Source organism: Mytilus californianus, unplaced genomic scaffold (genome assembly GCF_021869535.1).
Source record: "Mytilus californianus isolate M0D057914Y unplaced genomic scaffold, xbMytCali1.0.p SCAF_2, whole genome shotgun sequence".
Lineage (NCBI taxonomy): Eukaryota > Metazoa > Mollusca > Bivalvia > Mytilida > Mytilidae > Mytilus > Mytilus californianus.
Genome location: NW_026262668.1, coordinates 91,755,159 through 91,768,526, shown reverse-complemented (window position 1 = coordinate 91,768,526; position 13,368 = coordinate 91,755,159). Strand labels below are relative to the sequence as shown.

The window sequence follows — 13,368 nt, the reverse complement described above, 5'->3', positions numbered from 1 at the left end:
TACAAGTTTCCATACCACAAAGGGATGGTTAGGATTTGCTTTGGGGGTTATGGCTCAAACCGTTTAGGAATTAGGGGCAAAAAAAGGGGAAAAACAAGGTTGTCCTGGTTAATGGACAAATACTTTAGTACAAAACATAATTTAAAGCAGTGTAAGGGAGATAAATCAAATACATCATTGAAATTATCTCCCTTACACTGCTTTTAAATTATGTATAAAGTAATGGTTAATGAACAATAAAGATAATTTAAAACAGTGTAAGGGAGGTAATCGGAATACAACGTTTTGGTTACTTCCCTTACACTGCTTTTAAATTATGTTTAAAGAAATACATATTTATAAAGGAAGACCAGTAAAAATATCTGCAAATGTTGCATCTTTTTTTTTTACAAAAAAATCCATATGAAAGATTTGACACTATATTTTTAATTCTATTATAAAATAGATTAAGTTAGCACTATGGTAAATTTAAATGGGTAATTATGGTTGCCAACTCCATTGGAAATTTGAATTGAGATTATGACCATATCTTGAGGGAAAGAATTTTTTTGGGGGAAAAAAGGGGGGGGGTATAAAAAGAAATTGTGGGGGGTCAATTTTTTCTCATTTCAGATTTCAGAAATTAAAAAGAATTATTCTTCAAATATTATTTTTTTTTCAAATTTCAAATATTGAAAAATTTCACGAAGTAATCTTTAATTGCACAGTATGGCGCATTAGATTTGTAAAATCTTTGATCACATTTATTTATTTGTTATGCCGAATCTAACAGTGTATTTAGATTTTTAATTTTGGGTCCAGTTTTCAAATTGGTCTACATTAAGGTCCAAAGGGTCCAAAATTAAACTTTGTTTGATTTTAGCAAAAATTGAATATATGAGGTTCTTTGATATGCTGAATCTAAACATGTATTTAGATTTTTGATTTTTGGCCCAGTTTTCAAGTTGGTCCAATATGGGGTCCAAAATTAAACTTTGTTTGATTTCAACAAAAATTGAATATATGGGGTTCTTTGATATGCTGAATCTAACCATGTATTCAGATTTTTTATTTGTGGACCCCGTTATCAAATTGGTTCATATTGAGGTCAAAAGGGTCCAAAATTAAACTTTGTTTGATTTCATCTAAAATTGAATTATTGGGTTTCTTTGATATTCCAAATCTAACCGTGTATTTAGATTTTTAATTTTGGGTCCTGTTTTTTAAATTGGTCTACATTAAGGTCCAAAGGGTCCAAAATTAAACTTAGTTTGATTTTAACAAAAATTGAATTCTTGGGGTTCTTTGATATGCTGAATCTAAACATGTGTTTAGATTTTTGATTATGGGCCCAGTTTTCAAGTTGGTCCAAGATAGGGTCCAGTATTTAAACTTTGTTTGATTTCAACAAAAATTGAATATATGGGGTTCTTTGATATGCTGAATCTAAACATGTATTTAGATTTTTGATTATGGGCCCAGTTTTCAAGTTGGTCCAAATTGGGGTCCAAAATTAAACTTTGTTTGATTTCAACAAAAATTGAATATATGAGGTTCTTTGATATGCTGAATCTTACCATGTATTTAGATTTTTTATTTGTTGGCCCCGCTATCAAATTGGTTCATATTGAGGTCAAAAGGGTCTAAAATTAAACTTTGTTTGATTTCATCAAAAATTGAATTATTGGGGTTCTTTGATATGCCAAATCTAACCGTGTTTTTAGATTTTTAATTTGGGTCCCATTTTTTAAAATTGGTCTTCATTGAGGTCCAAAGGGTCCAAAATTAAACTTAGTTTGATTTTAACAAAAATTGAATTCTTGGGGTTCTTTGATATGCTAAATCTAAACATGTGTTTAGATTTTTGATTATGGGCCCAGTTTTCAAGTTGGTCCAAGATAGGGTCCAGTATTTAAACTTTGTTTGATTTCAACAAAAATTGAATATATGGGGTTCTTTGATATGCTGAATCTAAACATGTATTTAGATTTTTGATTATGGGCCCAGTTTTCAAGTTGGTCCAAGTTGGGGTCCAAAATTAAACTTTTTTTGATTTCAACAAAAATTGAATATATGGGGTTCTTTGATATGCTGAATCTAACCATGAATTTAGATTTTTTATTTGTGGGCCCTGCTATCAAATTGGTTCATATTGAGGTCAAAAGGGTCCAAAATTAAACTTTGTTTGATTTCATCAAAAATTGAATTATTGGGGTTCTTTGATATTCCAAATCTAACCGTGTATTTAGATTTTCAATTTTAAGTCCCGTTTTTTAAATTGGTCTACATTAAGGTCCAAAGGGTCCAAAATTAAACTTAGTTTGATTTTAGCAAAAATTGAATTATTGGGGTTCTTTGATATGCTGAATCTAAACATGTGTTTAGATTTTTGATTATGGGCCCAGTTTTCAAGTTTGTCCAAGTAGGGGTCCAAAATTAAACTTTGTTTGTCCATCCCACTTTGTGTCTGGTGCATAACTTTTGTACCATATAACTTATGTTGCTCAAACCTGGCATGAAGATACAACATGGGCTGGGGTTGTGTCTTATACCAAAGTCAGGTCACCCTCACCTTGACTTTGACCCCTATGATAGTTAAAACCTTGTCCAATTTATGTCCGGCTCATAACGTTCCTTCCGTTAAACTTAGGTTGACCAAACATATGCAGTTGTGTCATGGGCTTGGGATGTGTAATATACCAAACTCAGGTCATTCTGATCTCGACTAACATCTATAGTTGATAGTAAAACCTCGTCTGAATTGTGTCTTGCTCATAACTTTTGAACCTTTGAACTTTGGTATTCTGATCCATCATGGGCTTGGGTTGTGTCATATATTAAAGTCAGGTCAATCTGACCTTGACTTTGACCTTTTACCCCTATGATAGTAAAACATTGTCTGTTTTGTGTTTGGTGCGTAACTTTTGTACTGTTGCACTGATTGACAAATTTTGTATGCAGAAGCATCATACTGACCTTGACTTTGACCTGTTTATTCCGAATTTATAGCATATAAACCTCAGACTTTGTTCCTGAGTCAGTATAATTCTGTCAGATTGACCTATCAGTAATCATGTGTCAACCTTAGACAGAGGCAATGATTATATAAAATGAATAGCTGAAAGCATTTAATCTCAAAATGTCATTGTCTTAATACTGAATTTCACAAGAGCAACTAAAATGTATGCTATGAAGACAGCTCTAGTTATTAAACAGGAATTGTTACTTCCAGGTGAAGAAGCAGGCATACAGGATTTCATCCCTCTTTCCCCACAGCTGACATTTAGTGCAGATGTTGGAAAGTTAATTGTTGTCCCTGAAGATATATCAACCTCTCCTAGACACAGAAAAAGTAAGGACAGACTGGGTACTTCTCCACTGACTAAACAATATGACGATTTACTCACAGAGGGCCTGGAGAAATCAGCTGGAGATGCAAGAGAAAGGGGCCAGAATGTAGGACTTATTGATGATAGAGACTATGTAATACCTCCTGAAAAGGGACAAACAAAAATGGGACTTGGTAAGCTATTCTTTTTATTTTATTACAACTATGACAAAATAATTAAATTATGTATATAAAAAAATCCCTCTTACAAATATAATAAAACCATGCAATACAAGCTCCAAATTCAAAAATGTGTAAAATATTTGTGATGTCCAGTTGTGTTGGGTTTTATTTTTTAAATACAGGTTTCAAAACTGGTAAAAAAGAATTGTTGTACTTGTCACTTCACTTAAGAGGGAGGTATACAGATTATTGTACCCATTTGTAAATCTGTTTTCTCTATTCCAAGACTAGTTAAATAATTTCATTATGACTTTCTGAAAATTTTTCATACATACTGGTATTGTGCATCTCCTATTTTATTTTTTTCCCCAAGAGGTTTAGTTTAGTGTTCAGCATAGCACAATATGGATTGGCCATATCATCTGCAAACTCTTCTTTACCTGGTTTGAAAGTCTCCATGTTTTTTTTTAAGTTGAGAGTGCTGAGAAATCATTCAGTGAAAAATTATCAGATTTTTTATATGCCCACAAACATTTTTTGCGGTCGTATATTGCTATCACGTCGTTGTCGTCCGAAGACATTTGGTTTCCAGACAATAACTTTAGTTTAAGTGTATGGATCTCTAAATTTAAGCAAAAGGTTCAATACCACAAAAGGAATTTTGGGATTGTTTTTGGGGGTGATGGTCCCAACTGTTTAGGAATAAGGGGCCAAAAAGGGGCCCAAAACAAGCATTTTTCTAGTTTCAGGACAATAACTTGTGTATAAGTATTTTGATTGCTCTGAAATTGTACCACAAGGTTCAATACCACAAGTAGAAGGTTGGGATTCATTTTGGGAGTAATTGCCCAAAAATTGGGGTTCAAAATTTATTTTGCTAATTCTTTGTATATAGTCTGAAAACAGATTTACTAAGTATTGCACAACAGCACAGTGTATTGCACAACAGGAAGAAATCTTCAATTGAATATAAATTCAAATCATATAACCAATTTCAAGTTCTTTGACTACATTTATTCTGTGTCAGAAACCTATAATGTGTCAAATATTTAATTACAATCCAAATTCAGACCTGTATCAAGTGCGAATATTGTATCCATTTTTGCCCCAACTGTTCAGGGTTGGACTTCTGCGGTCGTATCCAGCTACGCTCGGCGAAACAGTTTATTTTATTTTAACTATTCGTTGCTGAAAATGGGGGTATCTTGCTCTCATATTGAATCTGTTTATTATTATATATGAATTAATATTTATAATATAAATATTGTATTTTTAGACCATTTATTAATAAATGAAAGTTTTCCCAATTCATCTGGAAATTCTACAGCAAGTGACTCAGAATTAGTAGTTGTTATGCAGACACTTAAAACAGACCATCTCAAAGAATTTGCCATGTCAAAAAAACCAAAAAGGAAGAAAAATACCAGAAAACGAAGACCTTCCATTAAACATCAGCTGGAGCCTGGAACCAACCCTTTGGGTAAAATATATGAAGATTAAGATTTTTTTTAATTTGCAAAGTTTGATGATTCTTGATCATTAGGGGACCAACAAATTTTAATGCCATTGTTGCACAAGAATTGCAGATGGCTTTTATCTTAAAGAGATGAACAAATTTTAATATTTTTGTAGAAATTCTAAATATCATTATAGAACTTTACCGGCTTTCCTCCACTCAGTTCAAAATAATTAACTTATTTCATCTTATTTGTGTTTAAAATAATGATAGACATGTTCCTCAACCACCACTTTAACCCTTTCTAGGAAGTGATTCGTCAATTTAGAGTTCATGTGTTTGTTTATATCCTTTGACTTTATGGTTTTAATCTTGCATCTGATTAATCATATTGCTTGGTATTGGCAATGGTTTTGTTACACCAAGATATGGTTGAAATATTTATAAGTGTGTATGATTGCAAGGGGATGATCTGTTCAATTATCTTTTGCAGGTTTATGATATGAATAGTATACTGCACTAGTAAAAAGGTAGCTTTAATTGTAAATATTTTTTATGTCTTTTAAGGAACAAGTATACATTGTACCCTAGAAGTTGATTTGAAAACCATAGAAACTTATACAGTAAATATTGATATATTATGATAAGATATGAACAGTTTATTGGCATTATTTCAGATGAAGAGAAATACCATTTAAAAAACAGTTTATACACAGCTTGTAAAGTAGGTGATGCAGATACTTTGCTTAATCTTCTTGCTGTTTTTAATGTGTCAGACAAACCTGATGATGAAGGAGCATTTAGGGGTCAAGGTGATTCAAAGGTCATAGGTGATAGAGAAGTTATTGTTAGTGTCATAGATGGAGAAAATGTAATACAGGAAACTATGGAAGGAATTGCAAAATCAGAGGGTAATTTGAAAACCAGTGGAAGTGAAATACAATTTAATATTGATATAGATGATATGAAGGATCAAGATACAAATAATTTGACCTTTGAACCTGAAAATGTTTTTAATAATGAATACAAAGTGGATGATTCTAAAGATAAAATAGACCGTCAGTTGACTTGTGATGACCATGATTTAAATAGCACTAGGACAGAAAATACTGAAAATGTGGAAAGTAAAAGCAAAGAACAGAACATTGATTACTTCAATGCAGATCTATCTATGAAGCAATCTGGATTGACTTCTGCAAGTGCTACACAAATGCCTGATATTGAAAATGTGTTTGTTGATTCAGTGAATGAAAAATCCAACATGACACTGAATGTTAAAGAAAATAGTCGACCAACAAGCAGAGAAGGGAGTCGATCGCGTCACTCCTCAGCCAATGATATGTTACTAGTATCACCAATAATTGTAACTTCTGAATTATTGAATGAACCAATAGGAGACAGTGAGACAACTCTACTGATGATAGCATCTAAAGAAGGTCACAAGAAACTTATTCAAATGTTGATGAAAGCAGGATCAAATCCAGCTGTCAAGTAATTCTTTATTTATTTTAAATGATTTATTGCTATAAATGATTACATAATTTATTATGTGACAAGTCAGCATTCTAAGATTATTTTACTTGCTCAATCTCGTGTGATTTTTATACAACTGCAAAAAATTGCAGCCGTATAATGGTATGGTGATGTCGCTGTGGTCCGAAGACATTTGGTTTCCAGACAATAACTTGAGTATAAGTGTATGGATCCCTATGAAATTGTACCACAATGTTCCATACCACAAAAGGAAGATTGGAATTGATTTTTGGGGGTTATGGCCCTAACCGTTTAAGAATTTTGGTCCAAAAAGGGGCCAAAAGCAAACCTTTTTCTGTTTTCCAGACAATAACTTGAGTATAAGTGTATGGATTTGTATGAAATTGTACCACAAGGTTCCATAACACAAAAAAAAAAGGTTTGATTGAATTTGGGGGTTATTGCTATATCAGCTTATGAATAAGGGTTAAATGGGATAAAAAACAAGCAATTTTTATACGACCGCAAAAAATTTTTGTGGTCGTATATTTGTATCACGTCGTCGTCGTTGTCGTTGTCCAAAGACACTTGGTTTCCGGACAATAAATTTAGTATTAGTAAATAGAAATCTATGAAATTTAAACACAAGGTTTATAACCACAAAAGGAAGGTTGGGATTGATTTTGGGGGTTATGGTCCTAACAGTTTAGGAATTAGGGGCCAAAAAGGGGCCCAAATAAGCATTTTTCTAGTTTTCAGACAATAACTTGTGGAACGGTGTATGGATCTCTCTGAAATTGTACAACAAGTTTCCATACCACAAAGGGATGGTTAGGATTGGCTTGAGGGGGTCATGGCTCAAACAGTTTAGGAATTAGGGGCAAAAGAGGGGGAAAAAGTTTCCTTGTTAATTTTTTTTAAGTACAATATTAAATTTGGATTACCTCCCTTACACTGCTTTAAAATTATGTATAAAGAAATTTTGTATTGTCTTGAGGGGATTAGCTTTCAATTTATTTTTAGAAGTTACTAATAAAAATGCTGATTAAAGATATATTATTTTCAGACATGATTATGTATGTCATTTTCTATTTTAGACTTTTATGATGTATTTAAATGGGTAATTATGGTTGCAAACTCCATTGGAAATTTGAATTGAGATAATGACCATATCTTGAGGGAAATATTTTTTTTTTTGGAAAAAGGGGAGGGGGAAGGTAAGTGAAAAAAAATTTGGGGGAGGGGGGGGGGGGTAAAAAAGAAACTGTGGGGGGGGTAAACAATTTTTTTTTTTTTCATTACAGACTTCAGATATTAAAAAGAAAATTTCTTCAAATATTATTTTTTTTTTGCAAAAAAAAAGGGGTGGGGTGAAAAACAATTTTTTTGCAAAAAAAAAAGGGGGTGAATTTTTTTTTTTTGTGGGGGGTCAATTTGCAACAGCATAGTGTATTGCACAAAAGCAAAAAAAAAAGGTGGGGGTAAATTTTTTTTTTTTTGGGGGGGGGGGAGGTCAATTCACAACAGCATAGTGTATTGCACGAAAGCAAAAAATTGAATATAAATTCAAATCATATAACCAATTCTAAGTTTTTTGACTACAGTTATTCTGTGTCAGAAACCTATTATGTGTCAAATGTTGAATTACAATCCAAATTCAGACCTGTATCAAGTGCGAATATTGTATCCATTTTTGCCCCAACTGTTCAGGGTTGGACCTCTGCCATCGTATCCAGCTGGTCTCGGCGAAGCAATTTATTAAAAGAGTTATGCCCCTTTGAAACATTAATTATATGGAAAATTGCATCATTAGCGCTCTAATGTGTACAATTCTTGTCAGATTTTTATGAAACTTATATCATAGGTTTATATTAGCAATGTCTTTGACGAGTTTGAAAATCAGTGCCAATCAATTATTTTTAAAAGAGTTATATCCCTTAAAAACATTAATTATATGGAAAATTGCATTGTTAGCGCTCTCGAATGTACAATTCTTGCCAAATTTTTATACGACCGCAAAAAAATTATGCGGTTGTATATTGGTATAACGTTGGCATCGTCGTTGTTGTCCGAAGACACATTGGTTTTTGCACAATAACTTTAGTTTAAGTGAATGTATCTCTATGAAATTTTACCATAAGGTTCAATACCACAAAAGAAAGGTTGGGATTGGTTTTGGGGGTTATGGTACTAACAGTTAAGGAATTAGGGGCCAAAAAGAGGCCAAAAATAAGCATTTTTCTAGTTTCCATACAATAACTTGTGGAACGGTGTATGGATCTCTCTGAAATTATACCACAAGTTTCCATACCACAAAGGGATGGTTAGGATTTGCTTTGGGGGGTTATGGCTCAAACCGTTTAGGAATTAGGGGCAAAAAAGGGGGAAAAAAAAGGGTGTCCTGGTTAATGGACAAATACTTTAGTACAAAAAAATAATTTAAAGCAGTGTAAGGGAGGTAATTCAAATACATCATTTGAATTACCTCCCTTACAATGCTTTTAAATTATGTATAATGTAATGGTTAATGAACAATTAAGGCAATTTAAAAGCAGTGTAAGGGAGGTAATCCAAATACAACATTTTGATTAACTCCCTTACACTGCTTTTAAATTATGTTTAAAGAAATGCATATTTATAAAGGAAGACCACTAAAAATATCTGCAAATATTGCATCTTTTTTTTTTTACAAAAAAATTCATATGAAAGATTTGACACCATATTTTAAATTCTATTATAAAATAGAATAAGTTAGCACTATGGTAAACTTAAATGGGTAATTTTGGTTGCAAACTCCATTGGAAATTTGAATTGAGATTATGACCATATCTTGAGGGAAAGAATTTTTTGGGGGAAAAAGGGCAGGGGGGGGGGGGGGGTAAAAAGAAATTGTGGGTTGTGGGGGGTCAATTTTTTCAGATTTCAAATTTCAGAAATTAAAAAGAAAAATTCTTCAAATATTATTTTTTTGCAAAAAAAAAGTGCGTAAGGGGGGGTGGGGTGGAGGGGTTAATATGCAACAGCATAGTGTATTGCACTAAAGCAAAAAAAAAGGGGGGCTAAATTTTTTAAATTTTTTATTGTGGGGGGGAGGGGGGGTCAATTCGCAACAGCAAAGTGTATTGCACAAATGCAAAAAATTGAATATAAATTCAAATCATATAACCAATTCTAAGCTCTTTGACTACATTTATTCTGTGTCAGAAACCTTTTATGTGTCAAATATTTAATTACAATCCAAATTCAGACCTGTACCAAGCGCGAATATTGCGTCCATTTTTGCCCCAACTGTTCAGGGTTGGACCTCTGCGGTCGTATCCAGCTCGGCGAAGCAATTTATTTTAAACTAATATCATAGGTTTGGTTGTCTTTGATGAGTTCGAAAATCATTGCCTACCGGTATCAATTATTTTAAAAAGAGTTATGCCTCTTGGAAATATTGATTATATGGAAAGTTGCCTTATGAGCGCTCTTATGTGTACAATTCTTGCCAGATTTTTATGAGATTTATATTATAGGTTTATATCATCAATGTTTTTGTTGAGTTTGAAAATCAGTGCCTATCAATTTTTTTAAAAGAGTTATGCCCCTTGGAAATATTGATTATATGGAAAATTACATTGTTTGCACTCTCTTGTGTACAATTCTTGCCAGATTTTTATGAAATTTATATCATCAATGTTTTAGACAATTTAAAAAATTGGTGCCGATCAATTATTTTAAAAAGAATTATGTCCCTTGGAAATATTGATTATATGGAAAATTGCATTGTTAGAGCTCTCATGTGTAAAATTCTTGCCAGAATTTAATGAAACTCATATCATAGGTTTATATCAGCAATGTCTTTGACACTTTCGAAAATAAGTGCTGATCAAATATTTTTAAGGAGTTATGCCCTTGGAAAAATTAATTATAACGGAAATCGCATTGCATTTGCTCTGAAGCCTTCATTTCTCTAAGATATTTATATATTGTTTTAAAGAACAAAAAAAAGTACTTTTTTTAGTTATTGCCCTTGGATAGATAAAAAAATGTGCAACACAGGGACATTGGAACTCTGTTCTTTTATCATTATGAAAGGATTGCTTAAACATGACCTAAATTTACCTGTTTATTTATCATATTTGACCTTTTTCAAGGTTTTAGATCTGCCAAATAGTTTGAGGTAGTGAGTTAGATTATGATTAATGATGCAATTCTTCTTCAGGGATAAATATGGTCAGACTGCATACCAGATAACTTCAGACAAAGAGACGAGGAACGAATTCAGAAGATTTATGGCTAAGTTTCCTGACAGATATGATTACGACAGTGGAAAGGTAAGACCCTTTATTCTACAAGTGACATTCCTGAAAGATATGATTACGACAGTGGAAAGGTAAGACCCTTTATTCCACAAGTGATTTCCTTTGCAATAAAATTAATTTAAATGTACAGTTCCCTAAAAAGGTTTAAATTTTATATGAATACTATGTGATGGATTGTATGCAATGGTTTTAAATATTTCTAAGTATAAATATTTGTAATGCTGAAATATTTTTTCTTATAAAAAAACAGATACCTGGGCCACTAACTGAAGAAATGGAGGCAGAAAGAAGGAAAAAGGAAGCTGAAAGAAAAAAGCAACAGAAGAAAGCAAAACAGGAAAGAGACAAGGTATAATATGTAGTGTAATATGTTTATCTGATAACTGCTTTATTGCCTTTTTTGCCCCCCACTGGGGACATGGAAATACAGGGCGTTCGTTTGTTTTTGTGTATCTGTCCTTCTTGTCTTGTTAGCACTCTAACATGTACTATTCTTGCCAGATTTTTATAAAACTTATATCATAGATTTATATCAGTAATCTCTCGGACAAGTTTGAAAAACAATGCTGATCAGTTATTTTTAAAAGAGTTATGCTTTTGGAAATATATAAATTATGTGGAAAATTGCAATGTTAGGGCTTTCACATGAAAAATTCTTGCGAGATTTTTATCAAATTTATATCAAAGGTTTGTATCAGCAAGTCTTGAAAAAATTTGAAAATCAAATGTTCTCACATCTACAATTCTTGCTAGATATTTATCAAATCATATTTTAAAAGAGTTATGCCCCTTAGAAATATTAATTATATTGAAAATTGCATTGGAAGCTTTCAGTCTTCATTTCTGTAAGATATTTATAAAAAGTTTTGAAGAACAAAAAAAAAAGTTTTTTAAGTTATTGCCCTTGGACAGAAAAAATATGTGTTACGCGAGAGACATGTAGAGGTTACAATTGTAAAAGGTTATAAGACAGAGAAAAATGTTAGTTAAAGCAAAATTTAGATTATTGAGGGTATCTCATATTTTTATGAAATTTTGTATATATTTAGAGTTGTTGAACTGCATCTGAATATTTGTAGCATGTAAATCTATTTCACAATTTTTTTGTTGATTATTTTTTGTCGAGCCTGCGACTTTTGTCGCAGAAAGCTCGACATAGGGATAGTGATCCGGCGGCAGCGGCGGCGGTTAGCTAACTTCTTAAAAGCTTTATATTTTAGAAGGTGGAAGATCTGGATGCTTCATACTTTGTATATGGATGCCTCATGATACGAATTTTCCGTCAGTCACATGTCCAATGTCCTTGACCTCATTTTCATGGTTCAGTGACTACTTGAAAAAAAAGTTAAGATTTTTTGTAATGTTAAATTCTCTCTTATTATAAGTAATAGGATAACTATATTTGGTATGTGCGTACCTTGCAAGGTCCTCATGCCCGTCAGACAGTTTTCATTTGACCTCAACCTCATTTCATGGATCAGTGAACAAGGTTAAGTTTTGGTGGTCAAGTCCATATCTCAGATACTATAAGCAATAGGTCTAGTATATTCGGTGTATGGAAGGACTGTAAGGTGTACATGTCCAACTGGCAGGCGTCATCTGACCTTGACCTCATTTTCATGGTTCAGTGGTTATAGTTAAGTTTTTGTGTTTTGGTCTGTTTTTCTTATACTGTATAAAATAGGTCTACTATATTTGGTGTATGGAATGATTGTGAGGTGTACATGTCTAGCTGGCAGGTGTCATCTGACCTTGACCTCATTTTCATGGTTCAGTGGTCAAAGTTAAGTTTTTGAGTTTTGGTCTTTTTTGTAATACTGTATGCAATAGTTCTACTATATTTGGTGTATGGAATGATTGTAAGGTGTACATGTCTAGCTGGCAGGTGTCATTTGACCTTGACCTCATTTTCATGGTTCAGTGGTCAAAGTTAAGTTTTTGAGTTTTGGTCTTTTTTTCTAATACTATATGCAATAGTTCAACTATATTTGGTGTATGGAAATATTTATGATCTATAATTATGTCAGTCATGCAGGTTTTATTTGACCTTGACCTCATTTTCAAGGTTCATTGCTCAGTGTTAAGTTTTTGTGTTTTGGTCTGTTTTTATACGACCGCAAAAATTTTTTGCGTTCGTATATTGGTATGACGTTGGCGTCATCGTCGTCATCGTCGTTGTCGTCGTCTTCCGGCGTCGTCCGAAGACACATTGGTTTTCGCACTCTAACTTTAGTTTAAGTGAATGGATCTCTATGAAATTTTACCATAAGGTTCAATACCACGAAAGGAAGGTTGGGATTGATTTTGGGGGTTATGGTACCAACAGTTAAGGAATTAGGGGCCAAAAAGGGGCCAAAATAAGCATTTTTGTAACTTCCAGACATAACTTGTGTGTTAGTGTATGGATCTCTCTGACATTGTACCACAAGGTTCCATATCACACAGGGAATGCTGGGATTGATTTTGGGGGTAATTGCCTCAAATATTAGGAATTAGGGGCAAAAAAAGGGGCAAAAAACAAGCATTTTTCTAGTTTCATGACAATAACTTGTGTGTAAGTGTATGGATCTTTCTGAAATTGTACTACAAGGTTCCATATCACAAAGGAAAAGCTGGAATTGAGTTTGGGGGTAATTGCCCAA

The 13,368-nt window shown here is 32.8% G+C and overlaps 1 protein-coding gene across 3 annotated transcripts in view; it reads left to right on the top strand.

Annotated features, from left to right (window-relative positions):
• The window catches only part of LOC127728448 (ankyrin repeat and zinc finger domain-containing protein 1-like), a 51,024-nt gene that overhangs the window by 27,303 nt on the left and 10,353 nt on the right, over positions 1 to 13,368 (top strand). For 2 of the 3 annotated variants that reach the window (XM_052235828.1, XM_052235827.1), the window contains exons 9-13: positions 3,212 to 3,502; positions 4,767 to 4,970; positions 5,624 to 6,437; positions 10,627 to 10,738; positions 10,977 to 11,075. In XM_052235828.1, the coding sequence (XP_052091788.1) occupies positions 3,212 to 3,502; positions 4,767 to 4,970; positions 5,624 to 6,437; positions 10,627 to 10,738; positions 10,977 to 11,075 (1,520 nt within the window). Of the gene's footprint in view, positions 1 to 3,211; positions 3,503 to 4,766; positions 4,971 to 5,623; positions 6,438 to 10,626; positions 10,798 to 10,976; positions 11,076 to 13,368 lie in introns of those variants that run through there. The other variant, XM_052235829.1, reaches the window with a different exon arrangement.